The sequence below is a fragment of the Cavia porcellus genome, unplaced genomic scaffold, assembly GCF_034190915.1.
Source record: "Cavia porcellus strain 051 isolate PalLab524CR breed Dunkin Hartley unplaced genomic scaffold, mCavPor4.1 scaffold_12, whole genome shotgun sequence".
Lineage (NCBI taxonomy): Eukaryota > Metazoa > Chordata > Mammalia > Rodentia > Caviidae > Cavia > Cavia porcellus.
Window position 1 is genome coordinate 81682876 of NW_026947495.1, and position 18650 is coordinate 81701525.

Consider the following 18650-nt stretch of genomic DNA (forward strand, 5'->3'; position numbering starts at 1 on the left):
AACTGACAAAAACAAAAATGTTGCCCAAACCTAAGAATGACCAAACATCTTTCTGGAAAATGTGTGATTGATCCTTCTTTAGCAATCACAACTTTAGCTTTGATCTTTGAGAACATCCACACAATCATACAAATATTCTCATTTCCTGACAATGTGTATTCCAGAATAAAGCCTGTTTTTCCTCAAACATTAAAAATTACTTACATCCTACAGAAAGATCTTTTTAACATTTCTGAGAGGCCACATGGTGTATCGTCTTCCTCGTTCCACACAACCCAACTTTATTAAGCCACAGGTGTCTTCCTGGTACCCTTTGGCTAACAGTCATTGACAAATTAATAATCAAGTTTACCCTTTTCAGAAAGTCAAATTTTTAAATGCACTTATGCGCTACAAAACTGGAGTACATACCTATAGCTTGTAGACAAATCTTTATACAGAGAATTGAGCTCAGTACCTATCCACACATTCACAGCTGTACATCAGAGGATCTCCTACACATTTCATAAGTACCTATAAAAGTATAAGGCTTTTTACAATGGCAGGCTAACAGACTTCTAAGGTAAAACTAAAAAAAAGCCTTGAAAACAGAATTTTGCAAAGAAACCTATTAAAATATTTACTAATTACTTTCCTCCGGGGAACACTATACAGACTCCTGACACAGTTTTACAACCATGAAAAGCAAAGCACCTGCCTGGCAAGCACCAGGTCGAGAGTTCAATTCCTGGTACAAAATAAAAATAAAAACAATGAAGTTCATAATTCCAACTAACTGAGAAATATATACATGGAAATTAACTTTCGATTTTGGTAATAGAGTTATTAATTTCTTCCAATAAATGCAACCATAATCCCTAACAATCTGCGCAAGACGCTGAGAAGCAAGTGTGCCAGCGGGAGTGCGGGGCCTTCTGGAATCTCCCCGAGGGCTGGGGCGGGGGCGCATCTGCCTCTCACAAGGAGTGCACAGGCTCCTCTTCTAAATTACAAAAACCAGCGCATCCCACGATCCCTGGGTCCTGACTTCCCGAGGAGGGGCCCCGGGAGCGCCTCGGTCCGGTCGGTTTGTTGACGCAGAGCTCACGGTCTGCCCCCCTGCACACACTGCGTCCCATGCGCTCCTTCGTTTTCACACTTGTTGCCACAGAAAACAAAGGGCGCCCGTCTTCGTCTTCGGTCAGGGGCAGGGTTCCCGAGGGCGACCAGGCTCCCGAGCCCCCCTCTCCTGCCCCTGCCCCAGCCCCACGCCCGCTCCTCTCACACCCCGTCCGCACGCCGGGACGGAGGCGTGAGTCTGTCTTGTCACCGTGGACCCCCAGCCTTCGGGCCAGCAGTGGCGCCCCCGCCCCCAGGGCCGAGACCACTTCCGGGGCGCCAGGGCACAAGCGCCGGCCGGCGAGGGCGGGATAACCGTCGCCACCGCGGGCGCCGCCGCCCACCTCCTCGGGCCCTCGCAGGCCGTCGAGCGTCGGGCCAGGGACGCGAGCTGTCGCCCCCTCCCCGCCACCGTGCGGGAGGGAAAAAAAGGCCAGCCAACGGGAAATGGTGCCGGGCGAGCCCGCCTCAGCGGGGGCGGGAACCTCAACGGCTGCGACCGCCGCCGGCCTCGTGTGCCGCGGCCACGTGCGCCGTCAGCGTGGGCCGATTGGCTGCCGGCCAAGTGCGGAGTCCGGCGCCGCGACACGTGACCGAGGGCCTGGCGCCTGAGGGGCCCCGCTTCCCGCCCGTGGACAGGGGCGCTCACGTGGCGCGCGCTGATTGGCTGCGCGCCTCACACTGGGGGCCCGGCCTTCTGCCCCACCAGCCTTCAGGGCCGACCGCACCCACCCCTGGCGTCCCGGGGGGTCTCTCAGGCGCCAGCTGTGCCAGCTGCGGACCGGCTGCTCCAACTGCCCGTCGCTCCTCCTGGCCGGGACTGCTGGCCGGGGCCCCTCCTGGCCGGCGGGAACCAGCGCTGGGGAAACCAGGCCAGTTTCGGCGGGAAAACACTTCGTGCGACGCCCCTGAGCCGCCCCGCCAGCTGGGCCTTGCTGACGACGCCTAAAGTGTCCCCACAGGTCCCCTAAACCGTCTGGTCCTGCCCCAGCCGGCCTCGTCCTCCCTGTCTCGCCCCTCCTTCCCCGGGGGGCGCGGGGTCCCAGCAGACTCACCGCCTCCATCTCCCTCCCGGAAGGCGGGGTCACGCTGCGCCGTCACCCAGACGCCACGCGGACGTCAAGGGACGCACCCCCTGCCGGCGACGGCGTGGACCCCGTGTGGGGGCGGGGCCAGCGGTGGGCGGGGGCCTGAAGGGCGGGGCTCGGGGTTCACACCTCTGAGATGGTGTCTTTGATGCCCGGCAGCCCTGCAAATCGCGCTTTTTCATGGTGTGTGACAGTGTGGTCGACCACGGAGGACACGCGAGGTGCCAGCCAGAAGTGAGCAGGTTGAAATTTGAAAATGGTTTGCGGCAGCGAAAGCCATTGCCTCCAGCCTTCTCCAGAGCCTCTCCTCGCTGCGGCGGCACCCTGGTCCCTTGGCCCTGGGGCTCCCGGCAGCAGCTCTGTGGTGCCCTTTTGTGAGGCTCTGGGCGTGCTGCCCACGTGGCCGCTTGAGCCCTGGAAAACGGTCGCCTTTGGGGGTAGGCTTGACTTGGGGGAGGAGCCAGGAGTCTCACCATACCTGGCAAGGAAGGCGGATGAGGATGATGTTTTTATTTGACAGAGGTTGTTGTGCACGTTTGAGCCACGAGGGATGAGCAACAAATAGTGAATATTTAACTTTAAAATGTTTGCTACTGTAAAAGACTCATTTTCTTAAGTTTTAGTTTGTGTGGAAATAAAACAGAAACCTATTCAACTTAAAACTCGTATTCTAGAGCACAGTAATTTTACTGTTCAATACCATGAAAACTGACCTTCTTGGAATCTACCATAATCTACCTTATACCGAAAAGAGTTCCTAACGTTTTGAACACATCCCATCATTCTTGGCAAGGTTTCTTTTCCTGTAGTAAATTTTCTTAAATTGAAGTATTTCACCACCTATGTTGATCACCCTTTGTATGTTAAGATGGTTGTTGCTCCAGTTGCTATCCCTTCGAGGCACAGCGCTTTATGATCATTTCATTATCTTAGCAGCCCTCAGATAAATTCTATTATGTCACAATCATGAATGCAGAAGTTTGGAGAGAATTTGGTTAAGATCTGAAGCGCTAGGACATTTAACCCTTGGGTATATCTAACCCAAGTCCTTGACCTTAATAGGCCCCTATTTTTAAAGAGTCAGCACCTGTTAAAAGTTGTATTTCGTGGCAATTTTGTAACCGTTTATTATAGTTTGGCACTGTATGATTTTACTTTCAAAGTGGGTTAAAAATTAAGCAGAGTGACCACAGTAATTTTAATCCATTCAAAGATTACTCATATCCTTTGCCAAAAATAGAAATCATTTTTATTTTAGCTGAAGCATTTTTAAGTTGATAAACATTTTCAACTCATTAAGTTTCAGTTTGTGTGGAAATACAATAGAAACCCATTCAACTTAAAACTTGTATTCTAGAGCACAGTAATTTTACTGTTCAATGCCATGAAAACTGACCTCCTTGGAGTGAGGAAATGGCTCAGTGGTAAAGCACATGCTTAGCAGGCCAAAGCCCAGGGCTCCACGCTCAGCCTTGCAAAAACACAAGCAAGAAAAGCAATCTTTGAACATTTTTTCCCCAACAGTAATGATGGGTTTGAGTACATATTGTTACTGTCTTTTGCCCAAAAAACCAACTAAAAATATTTACTTTTAATTAGCATACTAATTATACACAATAATGGGTGACATTTTCAAACCGATATGTAACAAACTTTAATTGTGTCTACCATTTGTTATCCTGTCCTCTCTTCCCGTCCTTCCCGTCCTGGAAACACTTTTTTCTACTAGCTCCTCTTCTATTCTTTACTTTCGAGTTATCTTTGTTTTCCCTCACTGCCTTCCACATGTGAGAGAAAACATGCGGCCCTTGAGTCTGGCTTGCTTCACTTGATGGGATAACCTCCAGTTCTACCCATTTTCCAGCAGGTGACATCATTCCATTCATTTTTAATGACCAAGTATACTCCATTGTGTATATGTACCACATTTTCTTTCCCCATTCATAAACATGCTAATTATGTGACTTTGCTGTTGCGAGTTGTGCTGCAATAAAATTGAGGACACATGCATCTCCACAGTCTTAATTAAAAATCATTATTCACTCATTATTGAGTCTGACACAAATTAACACAATTCCATGGATGGCAACTGTAGTCCAAGGCCTATGGCAGGTGCCAAGGAGATAGAATTCTTACATCAAAAAAAGTTTTTTATGTCAGTACTTGGATACATCACATAAAACAGTACAACTCAACCCAAATTAATAAACATTTATAGAGTTCTTGTTATGTACAATTGTCATGGAATGGAGTATGGGAGACACAAAGATGAGTATTAAACTTTTGCTTTTAAGGCATTTAATTTATTAATTTATCTATTTGGTATTGGGGATTGAACTCATGACCTGATGCTTGCTAGGCGGGCGCTTATGCCACTGGTCTACAACCTGAGCCCTAAGTGGTTTAAATACAGAGTGTAAGAACAGATTACACAAAATAGAATCTGTTGGGTTTTTCCCATGCGCTCCACCCCATCTCAAAACCAAATAAAAGCACACAGTTTTCTTTGTCTCCCGCAGAGGGTACTTGTGTCTCTTTGGCAGCCCTCCTGTACTGGCAAGAAAGGCCTCTTTTCTTTCTTTCTCTATTTTTTCTCCTTTTGTCTTTCTCTTGCATTGAAGGACCGAAGAGTTTTTATACCTAAATATGCTTATACTAAATGCAGTACAAGCAGAAGATCCATGATACCCTTAAAGAGGTAAAAGTGACTCTTGACACATTGCTACTTTGGATGTAGTTTTCAAAACTTAGATATATGGCTGGGAAGTAACTTCATGGTAGAGCACTTGCCTAGCATGCCCAAGGCCCCCAGCAAAAAGGAAAAAAAATTCTATTTGACCCCATTGCCCCTGTGCCACGCCTCCAGTGTTATTCACACCATGGCCACACGAGTTAGAATTTATTCCGGAAGCCTTTGCAAATTAGGAGTCACTGAAGATCACTGAAGCAGGACATTGCATAATCAAAACTAAGTTTAGGAATATATTCTCGGATTAGAGAAGAGGTTTTGAGGGACAGAAACTGGAAACCATTGAATTAGAAGAAAACAGCTCAAATAAAATGGCTTCTGTTCCTGCCAGAAAGGTGGCAGGATGAGCAGAAAACGTTGGGAAGGGCTTGAGGAGACGGCTGGGGCTGCGGAGCATGGGCAGTGATGGAGAGGGAAGCGTCTGGACCAGTCAGAAGCCTGGCTTTCAGAAACTGGAGATGCTGTTCACAGAGAGAGATTAAAAAGTGGGGTCCACTGGTTAGTCCATGAGCTCTTTTGCTCAGCTTTTTTACTGACAATAATTTTACATATTTGTGGAGTAGAATGTGAATTTTTTTTTTTTTTGTCTTTTTGAGACACGTCTAACCATGTAGTTCAGGCTGGCCTTGAGCTCACTATGTGGTCCAGGCTCGTCTTAAACTTGCAATGATCCTCTTGCCTCAGCCTCCCGAGTGGCTGGGATTACATGCACAGATACCATCATACCCAGTTCCCCTTCTGTTTTCTTCAAGTAGATTTATAGTTTCAGGCCTTAATCCATTTTGAGTTGATTTTGGCGTATGGTTTCCAATAAAGATCACTTTCATTCTTCTCTTTTCCTGAAGCCATTTACCGAAAAGACTATTCTTTGCACCTTTGTTGAAAAATCAGCTGAGTTAGACTGTGCACATTTACCTTTGGACTTTGTGTTCTATTCCATTGGTCCATGTGTCTGCTTTTATGCCAATACCATGCTATTTTGACTGCAGAGTTTTAATCTGTTTTTAAACCAGAGAAAGGTAACTCCAGGTTTGTGCTTTTTGCCCAAGATTGTTTTGGCTATTTGGTTTTTGGTATGTCCCATATGAATTTCAGGATTTTTTTCTGTTTCTGTATAAAATTTCTTTGGTATTTTGATAAATGTTACATTTGAACATGTAGATTGTTTTGGGCAGTATGGATATTTTAACAGTATTTATTCTAAATCATAAACACAGGATATCATTCCATTCATTTCTATTGTCTAATTTTCTTTTTTAAAAATAATAAAAATGATGATATAGATTCAAAAAATAGGAAATTAACACTGGTTAATATAGTGCATATTGTTGTCTTCAAAGTAGTTGTTCAGATTACAAGATACAGGCATGAAAGAATGATCAAACAATAGAACAATGAAAACACAAACTTCTTTTTGATGAACTAAGAGATTAGTAATATAGTTATCTATCTTGTATATGAATATATATATACACACATAATCTTTTTCCTTCTTTTTTCCTTTCCCCATCCTAGCTTTTCTTTCCTTTCAAGCAGTTTCTTTCCCCTTCTCTTTCACCATATCTATTCTACATTTTAGATCTTATTTACTTTCATTTTTTTATGTTAGGGGACAATATGATATTTACACATGTGAATCTGATTTGTTTCACTTATGAGCATGGTCTCAAGTTGCATTCATTTACCTAAAAAACCTTCAGTCTATCCTTTTTTATAGCTGAGTAACACTCCATTGTATAAAAATACCACATCTTTTTATCCATTCCTTAGTTGATGGGCATCTTGAGTGTTTCCAAGATTTAGCTATTACAGATTGTGCTGTTATAAACATGGGTGCACACATATTGCTATGGTCATCTAATTTTCTTTCATCAATGTTTTTGATTTTTAGGAGAAGACCTTTATGTTTGGAAATATCTTACCTGTAGAAGTTTTTGCAATATCAATGATCAGATATTTCCATAAGAGCGCATAAAACTGCTCCAAATAAAATATAAGACCTATAACAAGAGAGAGAGTGACCCAGAATGTGCTGATTGTCTACGGCGCAGTCCTGTGCTGTGTGCTCAGCCTACATCTTTGTCCTAAATGTTCTCATTTCTTGACCCCTACTTTTGTGGCTGTTTTTAACCCCTTTCCTGGTCATGATACACGAAGTGTTTTTGGAGACATCATGATACTTTTTAGTTCATATTTCTCGTACCCTTGGGCATCTTGGTAATGTGTTCCATCCCCAGGGTCTTTCTGTTCCCAGCATTTGTAATGCTTGTGTATAAACATTTGGCCACTCTATTCCAGCAACTCCATTGTTCTTGAGTAGTGGGCGGCTGATACACTCTGGACTTCTGTGCGGGAGCCAGACCATCACCTGCCCTCATGCAGATTAGAAATGCACGAGGGTGTTTGGTCAAAGGAGCCAGGAGGCTGACATCCGTCTTTGCTGTTCTACTCACAGAATGACGTGGCCCTGGAGCCGTGTCCTTCCACAGGGACGCTGTTCTTTTATTCGACAGCAGCACTGTGCGGGCTATGGCAGGCCTGCCTACACAGAACTCCTGCTCCACTAAACGGTTTCGGGAAATCCGGTTAGTACTTACACACTCTCAGACGGCAGGAACTGCTTGGCATTCAGAATTTTTTTGTCATTGTGATGCCACATGTTAGGCTCCTTAGGAGACAGATAGGGTTTCCTGCAGGGGCATTTTGTTTTGTCTTTGAAGGCGAGCTCAGGAGCAGCACCTGAGAGCAATGAGGGACACAGGACTGGTGACAGTGGACCTGTGATGTGCCTGCAGCAAGGGCCTTAGTCCTAACGTGGTCCTTCCGGCTTGGCTTCTGGGGCCGGCAGTTCTGCCTTTCCTAACTTTCCCGCCATGCCCTTCGGTCACCATCTGCAGTCCCTGGGTTCCGGCTGCTCTTCGGGAAGAGGACCTTGGACTGGATGGTGCTGTTCCCTGATGGAAGTTTCTGGAAGGGGACTTAGCTGAGAGCAGCCAGCACCCAGCATCTGGCTCAGTACTGAAGGAAGGGTCTGGGCAGCATCCTCAAAGATATGCAGAAGTGAGTTCCTAACCATCCAATGACTGTTCCTCCACAGTGGGTTAAGCAGATTACTACGGCTTGCTTTTGGTTCAAGGAAAAATGTAATCGAAATGGAATCACTCCAGGAATGATTCAGACTTTTTTTTTTCTTTAGAAAGAGTACCTTGGAGATTACAGGATTTGAATACTGATGATATGGACCTGGTTACCTAAGACTATGACACTGAAGCCCAGATGGCACATCATATTTGATGACTGAAGGCTTGAAAACACATTTCCATGAGCTTGTCCTCTGTTGGTTACCTATATTGGCATTTGTTGGAGAAGTTTGATTAAAAACCAAAATGTTCTCCCAACCCAGAAAATCACAGAGGTAGTAGAGACAGGAAAAGGATTTATAACTGAGTAAGATTTGCCCTAGAATGGATGTGGATCACAGGGAAACTGCTAGAGATTGCAAAAAACGGAGCGCTCATCCCCGATATAGGCAAGCAGCTGGTGTCCACTGCATTGCACACAACGCATCCTGACTTTGCCAGGGATGGAGTGGCCACCTGCCTGTTGGGAATCAGCTCCGAGACACAAAATGTTAGTGTAGATAATAAAGCACTTAGATATTTTGCTTCTGCAAGCACGGGCGGCAGGCATGCGGCCACAGGATGTTACCCCTTTTATCTGTAGCTCAGAAGCAGCTGATCTTTAAAGTCACTGGCTAAATCTGAAGCCTTACAATTTATCGCTGTTGAGTAACTCGAGTGAGGGGAGGGAGGGTTGGTGATTGCTGAGTAAGTTAGGGGTGGGGTGGGGTTTCCAATGACAAGTCCTTAGTTCTTATCTTAGAACTGGCTGTGTTTGGGGAAAAAAATACAAAGTCACCATCTTGGAGCTCAGGATATTAGTGGGGTGTGGGGATGGATAGTGAGTAGATGGCCAGGCCATTTAAACCCCAAATGGAGTTGCTTTGATTGTGTGCTTTGACAGGAAAGAGAAAGCCAATGCCTTAGGTGATAGGCTATGTCCAGAGGAAGGTGTTTGCAAAGTGCCCGCCACAGTTAGGCTCTGGCCCGGCCACTGAAGCAAGGACACGGGGTAGCTGTATTCTTTGATGTGGGCTCCCAGGTTCTTCAGAGAGCATTCAGAGTTGTGAGACCAGCAAGAAGCTGATTAGCTCTCGATATGGTATTAAGAGATATATAACTTGGGAAAACACTGAGAAATAGTGGAAGTACGAGCATGTGAGGAGAAGCATGTCTTTCTCTCTTTCTTGCATTCTTTGTTTCTTTCTTTTTCCTTCCTTTTTGTAGGTAAAGCTAGCCTGGAACTCACTCTGGACGCACGCTGGCCACAAGCTCATGGTCCTTCTGCTTCATCCTCCCGAGTGCAAGTGTTGGGATTATGCGTAGGTACCACCACACTGGCTCTTCCTTTGCTTTTAATAGGGAGAATTAGGACTTTTACATTTTATTTGTGTTTATTTTTGGTTTATATTATATATCAACATTCGTGAGATCGACTCTCCTTGAAACACTAGAATTTTAGAAGAGCCTAAAATTCAGAGCCATTCCTGGCAATCGCCTGTCGGTAATCTTGGCGAGGCTGGGCTGAGCAGGTGAGCGTCAGGCAGCCTGGGTTCTCTGTCTGCCCTGTGTGTGAGGGAGCAGTGTAGCCCGTGTTCCCCAGCCCCTGGGGATGCTAGTCGCTCTCTCCCAGGGCTGCAATAGGAGCAAATGAGAGAGTGTGTGTACATCAGCCAGTGGGCACTAATTCTTTTTTTTTCTTCCTGAAATCTATTTCCCCATAAGAATGGCACAAACTTACCTATTGCCAACAATACTGTATTGAAGACTTAAAAAATTTCCTGTCGGATTGGTCTCATGTTAAGTGTTTTTAAGAGTATAAAATCAAAATAATAAAGTCAAATAAAGTCAAGCATGGTGAGATGTGTCTATAATTCCAGTTCAACGGGAGGCTGAGGAAGGAGGGCTGCAGGTTCAGGGGCAGCCAGGGCAGCTGAGTGACGTAGCAACATCCTGTCTAAAACAAGAACAAGAGCTGAAATATAGCTCAGTGCAAAGGCCGTGGGCTCAGTTTTTAGTACGACAAAGAAAGGAAGAAAAATGAATACCCAATATGTACATAGAGTCAAATCATATAAAAATAAATTTCGAAAAAATAGTAAAATTTGATTCGCCAAGGTGCTGCCTTTGCTTGCAGTACAGACATATCACAGAAACCTCGACTTCTCGAGACTTCCTGTGGTACTCAGTTACTTTTCTTTGGCTGGGTGGATTTATTAACTCGGCTGGTAATTTTTAATTATTGATTCATATTTTTGATTTGGCTTATTTTGCCCGTGTCTGGGTTGTTTAGTAACTTACTGGGTGTGCAGTTGAGCCTCCGGCTTGCCTTTAGCTGGCCCGCCCTCAGAGAGCGGCATGGTGGGCACGACTGGGCACTGTGAAAGCTGAGTCTGCGCCCACCCCCGGCGGCTGGTGGCCCTGCTGCCGGTCCCGGCGCGGTCCGGTTCTGTGCTCGGTGTTTACTGTGCTCCTGTTTAACCAGCCAGCCTTCCCCTGCGCGTTCTTCCCCACTGAGCTGCTCCTCGCTGTGCCCGTCACCCGGGCGTGAGCACCGCACAGCCTCCTCTGCCTGCCTGGTAACATGTGGGCAGACCCTGGAGACCTGGCTGTTCCGTGGCAGTTTCCACTGTTTGCTCACACCGTCTTTCTGGATTTTGAGGATATACATACTTTATATTTGTCTGTTACATACATGCTTCTGTCTACCAGTATCTGTACATGTCAGAAAACCTGAACCAAAGAGTTTTAAAGCCAGCCATAGTGGTGCACACCTGAAATCCCAGCAGTCAGGAGGCCGAGGTAGAAAGGTCACCAGGGTGACTTTAAGGCCAGCCTGAACTGCACAGGGACCCCTATCTCAAAGAAACGAAACAAAAAACAAAAGAGAGAGTCCTAAGAACATGAAACATTACTTTAAAATATCTTGCTAGCAGTAATGGTGTATAACATTATTTGCCACTGTCTGAAGGAAACAGTATTCATCTAGAATGCATGCACACCTACAGGACGTCACCTCAGGGGCCGATTGCGGTCGGCACCATCATCGCTGTCACTGTGCGCTGAGGAGAGTGTGAGCAGGAGGAGGGCCAGCTCTGCTACTGCCTAAACACTCATTACTGTTATCTTTGACTCACGCTGCTTTCCAGCGATGTTTAAGCCATTCACCCATTTTTTTTTTTTTCGTTTTTTGTCGGTACCAGGGATCAAACTCACGACCGCCTGCTTGCAAGGCAGGCACTTATGCCATTGAGCTAAATCCCCAGCCCCAATTTTGGGTTATTTTAAACTATGGGATATAAGTTTGAGTTCATTTCGGTGGTCTTACAGTGAGTTGGAGCTGCCAGCTTCCCGTGATCTGCTGATCTAGCATCCTGCAGAACATCCCTTTTGGCCTGCACCAGGTAACCAGGTGAGGGTACCAGCAGAACCCACAAGGATGCTGTGCGTGGATGGAACTCCATGTGCTTCTTAGTCCATGTGAATCAATATAAATGTGTTTTGATATTTCTCCACTGTATTTCTCAAGTGGGAAGAGGAGGGAGAGGAAAAGAGGGAGGAAAAAGGGGGTAAAAAAGGAATTAAGATGTGCTACACACATGTACGAACTCCACCCAAGGAACGGGAGCACTGTGTACTGTACATACGCACCAATAAACCGAAAAAACGAGAAGATTGGCAGAAGGCAACAAGAGCTGCAGTGCCCATTAAGATGAAATGTGGAGTGTCCTAGCTCTCTGGGAAAGCTAGCTTATCTATTAATGTTAAAAATACATGTACCGTGGGACTGCACAGCTCTTACTCCTGAGGATAAATAAGACCACTGATTCCTAACAATGTACATAAATGATTCCTACAGCCTTGTTAGCACTGTTGAAATGCTGGAAATGAATATGCGAAGTAGGAACTTCCTGAAGGAATCTATTGCATCTACTCCATGCAATATTGTGCCTGTATTTAAAAGAACAAATTGGTAGAAAAATTGCGGATGAGTCAGCAGGATTTTGCTAGCTGCTTTTGAGTGAGAAAATCAAGATGTGAAAGAGTATGTATAAAATTAACATCCTCTTTTTTGTGAATAAAAATACGACAAACCCTGCATGTCTGAATGCTAACTTGAGTCACCATGCAAAGGGTGGCAGAGCTGAGTCGGGTGGAAGAGGAAAGATCTGTGCGGGCCGTGCGTAGGGTCTCACTGACACTGATTTCTCTGCGCAGTAAGAAAGGTGCTCTCAGGGGCTTAATGTAGCTTGCAGCAAAGAAATAAATGAGAAAAATAAGTCACAGAAAAGGAAATAACTTCCTGCAGTGTTACTGGATGTTTAAAAGTTTTTATTTATTACTGTTCTAGTGGGCGCCAGGTCCATTCCTCTTTATCTCTGAGTTGCAGTGCGCCCCTATGTGGCTGTGGGACTGACCTGGCTGTCAGGAATGCTGAGTGTGTATCCAGCACCAGCACCGGCCTGTGTCACTCAGGAGAGGCCCGGACTTGCTAAGCCCCCAAGGGACTTAGAAGACAGGTCTCTCTCTTGCTCCTGTCCTAGCCACTGTGGACTGCCTTCAGCTGTGTTCTGAGCCACTCCACTTGGGATTCAGCGCTCATCTGATGAGTGATGCATCTCATGCCAGAAAAAATGAAATCACGACTAAGTTTTTGCTGCCTCTTTATGAGTTCATTGTTCACAGCAGGTCACATGGCCAAGCCTGTTGCCAGCGGGAAGCAGATGTGTGAATCCAGGGTGCCAAGGTGGGTCAGGGGTGACCCCCTGCTCTAGTGTGAACATCTCGTTTGTGGTAGAGTGTTATTACAGGTTCCCATGGGATCACACTAGCGAGTGTTCATGATTGGTGTGTCAGAGAATTCAGAAGAGCAATAATATAATGTGTGTGCTATTTTTGATAAATAATGCTATTTTTCTCATTGATGGTGTTGGGATAAGAGACATAACTTTCAATCACAGATCAAAGACCATCTTTTTTGCATTTTTAGAAACTAAAACCATTTATTTGTTTATGAAAAATTGAAGTGAATTCTATTGCATTCATATTTTTTTTCTAAAATCTAGAAGTCACTTTAAGGTGTTGAGATAATATAGTGACCATCAAAACCCAGAAAATCAATTCCTTCCTTTAGAAATAAGAATCTAATAGTGTTATGTATTTTGCCCAGACTTTAAGTATGCACTCTTCAAAGAATCTTGCAAGTAAGTTTTACTTGCAGCTATTGGTTAGTTTTTAAAGTCTTATTTTGGGTAGGGGCAAACGTGAAGGAAAGCCATGCTGCTTTTATTAAATGTAGTATCGCACAATGCTTGCTGGTTCTTAGCCCATTTCACAGGTGAAATTTCTGTCTCTTGCTGCTACTTGATGTTTCAGATGTTTCCTGTAATGTGCTTCTTTTTAACCTTTCAAAAACTACCTAAACCGTTTCACCGTGTACAATTTATAGAGAACAGAGAATGACAAAAGTCCCAAGTGTGGTTCAACAGCTGTCCTCACCGCAGGGCTAAGGGGAGAGCCGGCTGTATCCATGGTAACCTAGATGACCCAGTCAGGGTGGGAACTGCAGGATTCTTAGCAGGGTGAGTGACAGGGCGGCAGCTGGCCATCCAGCTTTCCCCAGGCATTTGACTTCAGAGGGGACTTTCTCTTACAGAAAGACTTGTTTTTACAGTTCCTCATTTTGTGAAGCAGATGAACTTCCACTGTGGTTACAAAAGACGCTATGTGCCTGAAAATGTGGAGCAGAAAAGGGCTCGCAAAAGAAACCACACTTCATTCTTGTTTTATATTTGCATTTAAAACATGCTTTGTTCTGTAGTGTTACGTTCAATTTTATTATACCTGATGATATAGGCAATTGTTTTTAAGGTAGCAAGGGGCATTATGGTAATCATTGTTGATTACCTTGTATTCTGTTTTTACATCAGGTACTATGTCTATCCTTTGTTTCGACCGACTCTGCTTTGTTTTGTCACATTTGGTTTTATTCTCTTCCAAAAAAAGTAATAAGAACTGTGGGAGTAACAAAACCCAAAATGTGTAATTGTTATTGTAAAAAAGAGAGGAAAAGAAAGTGCTCTAAAGAACACAACTGCAAGTGTGTTTAGGTGTGTAAGATGACCATATTACTAAGTTTTTGTTGGATCATTGAACACAACTGTTAGCAGTTTCATTGTTTGAATGTCTACTTTGTATGCTTAATTTTGTAACTTGATCAACTATTCCTAAGACGACGATATGTAATTTATTAACTAGTAATTTCTTACTGTTTATTTTTTTTGAAATTCTGTATTACTTGTACCCTTTTACTGTTTCGTTTTCTCTTTAAATAAAAAAACATGCATTACGATTTCATGTTTATTTAAGGATTACACTGTTTCCTTCTTCCAAAATTTCAGAGGTGTGTGCTTTGCAGAAAAGTATGCTGGTAAGAGTTCCAAGACAGGTGAATAAAGAAAGGGGTATTTTTGTAACAGAAATGACTGTATTGCTTGCAAGTCCCAGAGTGCTGAAAGGTGTGAATAACGTCGTGTCCTTGTCACTGGTTGGAGGAGACCCCCAAGCATACAGATGAAACAGATGTGGGAGGGTTTGTGACATGTGCTTGTGGGAGTAGGGGACCATTGTGTATCTGAGAGCATCAAGTCAGATACATGGTGGACTGGAAAAGCTTTCTATCAGAGCTTTATACCTGGAAAGATCCCAGTTGTCAAGTCAGATACTTGACGTACTTGATTTCTAATGAGAGAAATAAGGGTTTTGTTTTCAAGAAAAAGCTCTGAATTCTAACAGAGCATGTTTAAGTTTTGCTTAACTTTTATTGACTTTGAAAGTATACACTCTACTATTACACTACAAATTACCCTACAAATTCTGTGTCTTTTTTTTTTTTATTGGTACCGGAGATCAAACTCACGACCACGTACTTGCAAGGCAGATGCTTATGCCGCTGAGCTAAATTCCCAGCCACAAATTCTGTACCTTTGAAATACCAAGTTGAATAGTTATAACGTGTATTAGATAGGGTTATTACTCAGTAAAAAATATATGTGACACAACTGAGAATGCTGTATTTATCTTTGGTCACAGTCCTTGAACTCTCAGAAGAAATGGCCCTGATATCAAAAGATCTTCCCCACATGGAGGTGGAGGAGAGTGTGACTGTGTTTCCCCATGCACTAACACATCATTTACGCAGTCCACACTGAAGACATTGGTACTGCGTTGTTTGGCTTCCTACTGCTGTGAAAAGAAAATACCTGAGACAAATCAGCTTGGGAAGACAAAAGGTTCACCGTGGCTGCCAGCTTTGGCTGTTTGGCCTCTGTCTGCCTGGTTCGGCGGGTCAGGGCTGTGGTGGCAGTAAGTGGAGGTGGCAGTAAGTGGAGGGGCAGTAAGTGACAGTGGCGAACAGTGAGGGGCCAGAGTCCTGCAGTTCCCAGAGGGCACAGCCCCTCAGTGGCTAATTGGGAGGCTGCACAGCTCCTAGCAGCGTCAGGCTGAGGACTAAGCGATGAATGTGGGGCCCCCGGGCACGTCAGGTCATGCTGCAGCGGACTCAACTGGCACTAAGAGCAGAGGTCCTGGTGGCGGATGTGAGGGTCTGAGCCTGATGCAGGTGACTTCCCATCTCCAGGACAGTTGTGCTGGGCATGGGCTGCTGTGAATTTCACGTGACAGGCTTTAAAGTTACCCGCCAGGGCTCAGAGGGTTCTGTCCCCTCTTAGTTGGCTCTAACTTTGACCAGGCTACTTGAAACTTATGATCTTTCTTTTCTTTACCTGCAAAATGGAGGGGGTGAGGTCAGAATACTTCCCAGAGGACTGGACGTGACCCTTCTTCCTGCTGTGATAGGATTTGGAAAGTCTTCCTGTTCTTCCTGGAGCTGCATTGCTCTTTCCCCTTTCTTTCTCTCTCTCTCTTTGTGTGTGTGTGTGTTTTTGAGACAAGGTCTTGCTGTGAAGTTCAGGCTGGCCTTGACCTTACTTTGTAGCCTGGGCTGTCCTCAAACTTGTGATGATCCTCCTGCCTCAGCGTCCCAAGTGCTGGGATTACAGGAGTGTGCCACCAAGCCCAGCTCACTGGAGTTTTCTTTAGCCTACAATTCTGGGTGATTTCTTAAACTGGAAGGACCACATTGACAGTCCATTTATTTGGGCTGGGTGCTTTCAATTCGCTAGACCTTGCTAGGATCCTACCCATGGTTAGTCTATTTCCAGATTTCTAGTCACTTCCAATTTGGGAGTGCCATGGTAGTTTTGTGGCTGCTTGCTGGACCCCGTCTGGTTTCTGTTCTGAAATGGAATTGTAGAGTGTGTGAGGATGAGTTTTACTGCGTGGGAAGTGACAGACCATTTTTATTTATCAGAATGACAATTGTATCTAACTGGAAGATCGGTCCTCTCTACAAATATTACAGAGCACTTGCTCTGTGCCAGGCCTGGATCTGGAACATGTACAGCAGACATCATTGACGTGGTCTTTCTGCATATGAAAATTACCCCTGCTTTTCAATGAGGCAGAGATAGGGAGTCACTGTGGCAGAATATTTGATAAACATTTCCACAGATGGGACAGTTCATTCATGGCGATAAAGTCCTGTAAGAAAAGACAGCAGAATAACGACATTCTGTGTGTGGGGTGTTAAAGGAGAGACTTGAAATTTTGGTTGGAGAAAGCCTCTCGGAGTTGGTGACATTTGCTTCACCAGCTCTCTGCTCTCTTCATCTACCGCCTCCTCCACCTCTGCACACTCCCAGCTCCAATCTGCAGACCCAGCGACTGCCAGGGAGATTGCATGAGAGGACAGGAGGCAGGAGCTGCACACGACAGTGACAGTTAATGGGGGGGGGTAGATGTGAGGTCACCACTGCTAGTTTAACCAAGCCTGTTGTTTCTCTCAGTCTTTGAAGCAGGGCCACAGAGCCAGATTCTTCCCTGGCCAGGCACAGGTGCACAGGAAGGGCTTTTTTTTTTTCCTTTAAATGTTTTGAAATAACAGATATGAGATAGGGAAGCCTTCTGCAGATATGCTAGAAGATCCAGGAACAGAAGGCTTTCTAGATCAAAGATCAACTGTTTTCTCAAAGCAGAGTGAAGTGCACAACAACCTGTATACACAGACACACAGCACGAGGGATTTGGAGAAGTGTGTGTGTGTGTGTGTGTGTCCTCACAGAAAGATGAGAGATAGGCTGCAGAGGCAGGGAGGAGGTAGACGTCCAGCTAGACACTGAACTGTGTGCTGTACCTACTGATTTCTCCTTGTTTGAAGATTACTGATCTTAAGTGTTATGAGGTGATGCTAAATGTTAATTATTTAAAAACTAAGATGCCAAAATGACCCACAGTCCTGGGGGATAGTAAATCCTGGCACATGCTGTGAATAGCATAGAATAAAATAATAAGGGGTCGAGATTATCATTTCTTAGAGGAAAATCCAGGAGTGGGGTTTTTAGTAGAGTAATGAAAACAAAGTGTCAATAACTGTAAAAGACAAAAGTCCGATACAGTAATAGTTCAGTATCAAAGACCAGCCTAAAATAAGTTGTTTGTGAGGCTAGAACAACAGATATTTCCTGTACAAAATGCATGAGAATTCACTGCACCCCGTGTATATAAATGCACACACACGCATATATGTTATTTCCTCTTCCTTACTTCCTGTTGTCTGGTGGTTGGTTAGAGCCTGAAATTTGCCTTCCGTGTCCTTTACGTGTGGAGGAGGAAAAGTTTTGCTGTTACAGACGCGCTTTGCAGAATCTCACTAGAGGGCGGTGTTGGTTTTAAAACCAGAGGTCGCCGCTAATCTTACAGTTCATTCATTTCTGGGCTGCGTTTATACTTAAAGAAAAAGGTAAAGTCAGGCAGTCTCTGTCTTCCCCAAAAGTCTGTGAATGTCAAACCCGGAGCCTTCTCGGGGCCCGCCCAGACAGAAGCCAGATAAAATAGGAGATTAGGGAGGAGCCGCGTGGCCGATTCCAGCTCAGCTCCGGCACTGTCTGGTGGACAGGGCTCCCTGGGCCTTTATCTCATCGGCTAAATAAAAAGGTCACTTTCGATGATCTCTAAATCCCCAGTGCATTTCGAAACTCTGACATTCTCACAAAATTCTGGCTCTAAAGGCGGAAGACTTTCCGGTGTTCTTGGTTGGACTAGGGAGAAGCAAAATCTTAAATTAGTAAACTATCAGCCACACGCAATTTAGCGCTGCAGGAAGCGTTTAGTATAGATTGAAGTTTCCTGCCCCTCGACCCATTGTCTGGCCTCGTTCGCACTGGCGGGTTCCGTGGTCGGTTTGGGCGGCTTAAAGCACCCCCGAAGATCGCTCCCCTTGAGTAAACACATTATCTAAAGAAAGGAGCTCGAAGCTTGTCCAACAGGAATGTCCACCCTGCTAGCTTCAGCTCAGTCCCCTCCGATCTGTCTTTGTTAGCGGCATCTCCAGCGGGATTTAGACGGCGCAGTTTCATTTTCCCCGGCCTCCGTGCCCCAGGTCCCTTCCCTTGCCATCTTCCCTCGCCTTGTCGAGCGAAGGGAGAATCCTTTCGCAGACCTTGAAGCTAACTGCGTAACTCCATGGTCCGGGTAACC

General features: G+C 45.1%; 1 protein-coding gene across 1 annotated transcript in view; it reads right to left on the reverse strand.

Annotated features, from left to right (window-relative positions):
- The window catches only part of Boll (boule homolog, RNA binding protein), a 43547-nt gene extending 41279 nt beyond the window's left edge, over positions 1-2268 (reverse strand). Inside the window, exon 1 of the mRNA XM_063259506.1 lies at positions 2154-2268. Within this exon, the coding sequence (XP_063115576.1) occupies positions 2154-2162 (9 nt within the window). The 5' untranslated portion in view covers positions 2163-2268. The remainder of the gene's footprint in view (positions 1-2153) is intronic.
- Positions 2269-18650: the final 16382 nt, after the last annotated feature.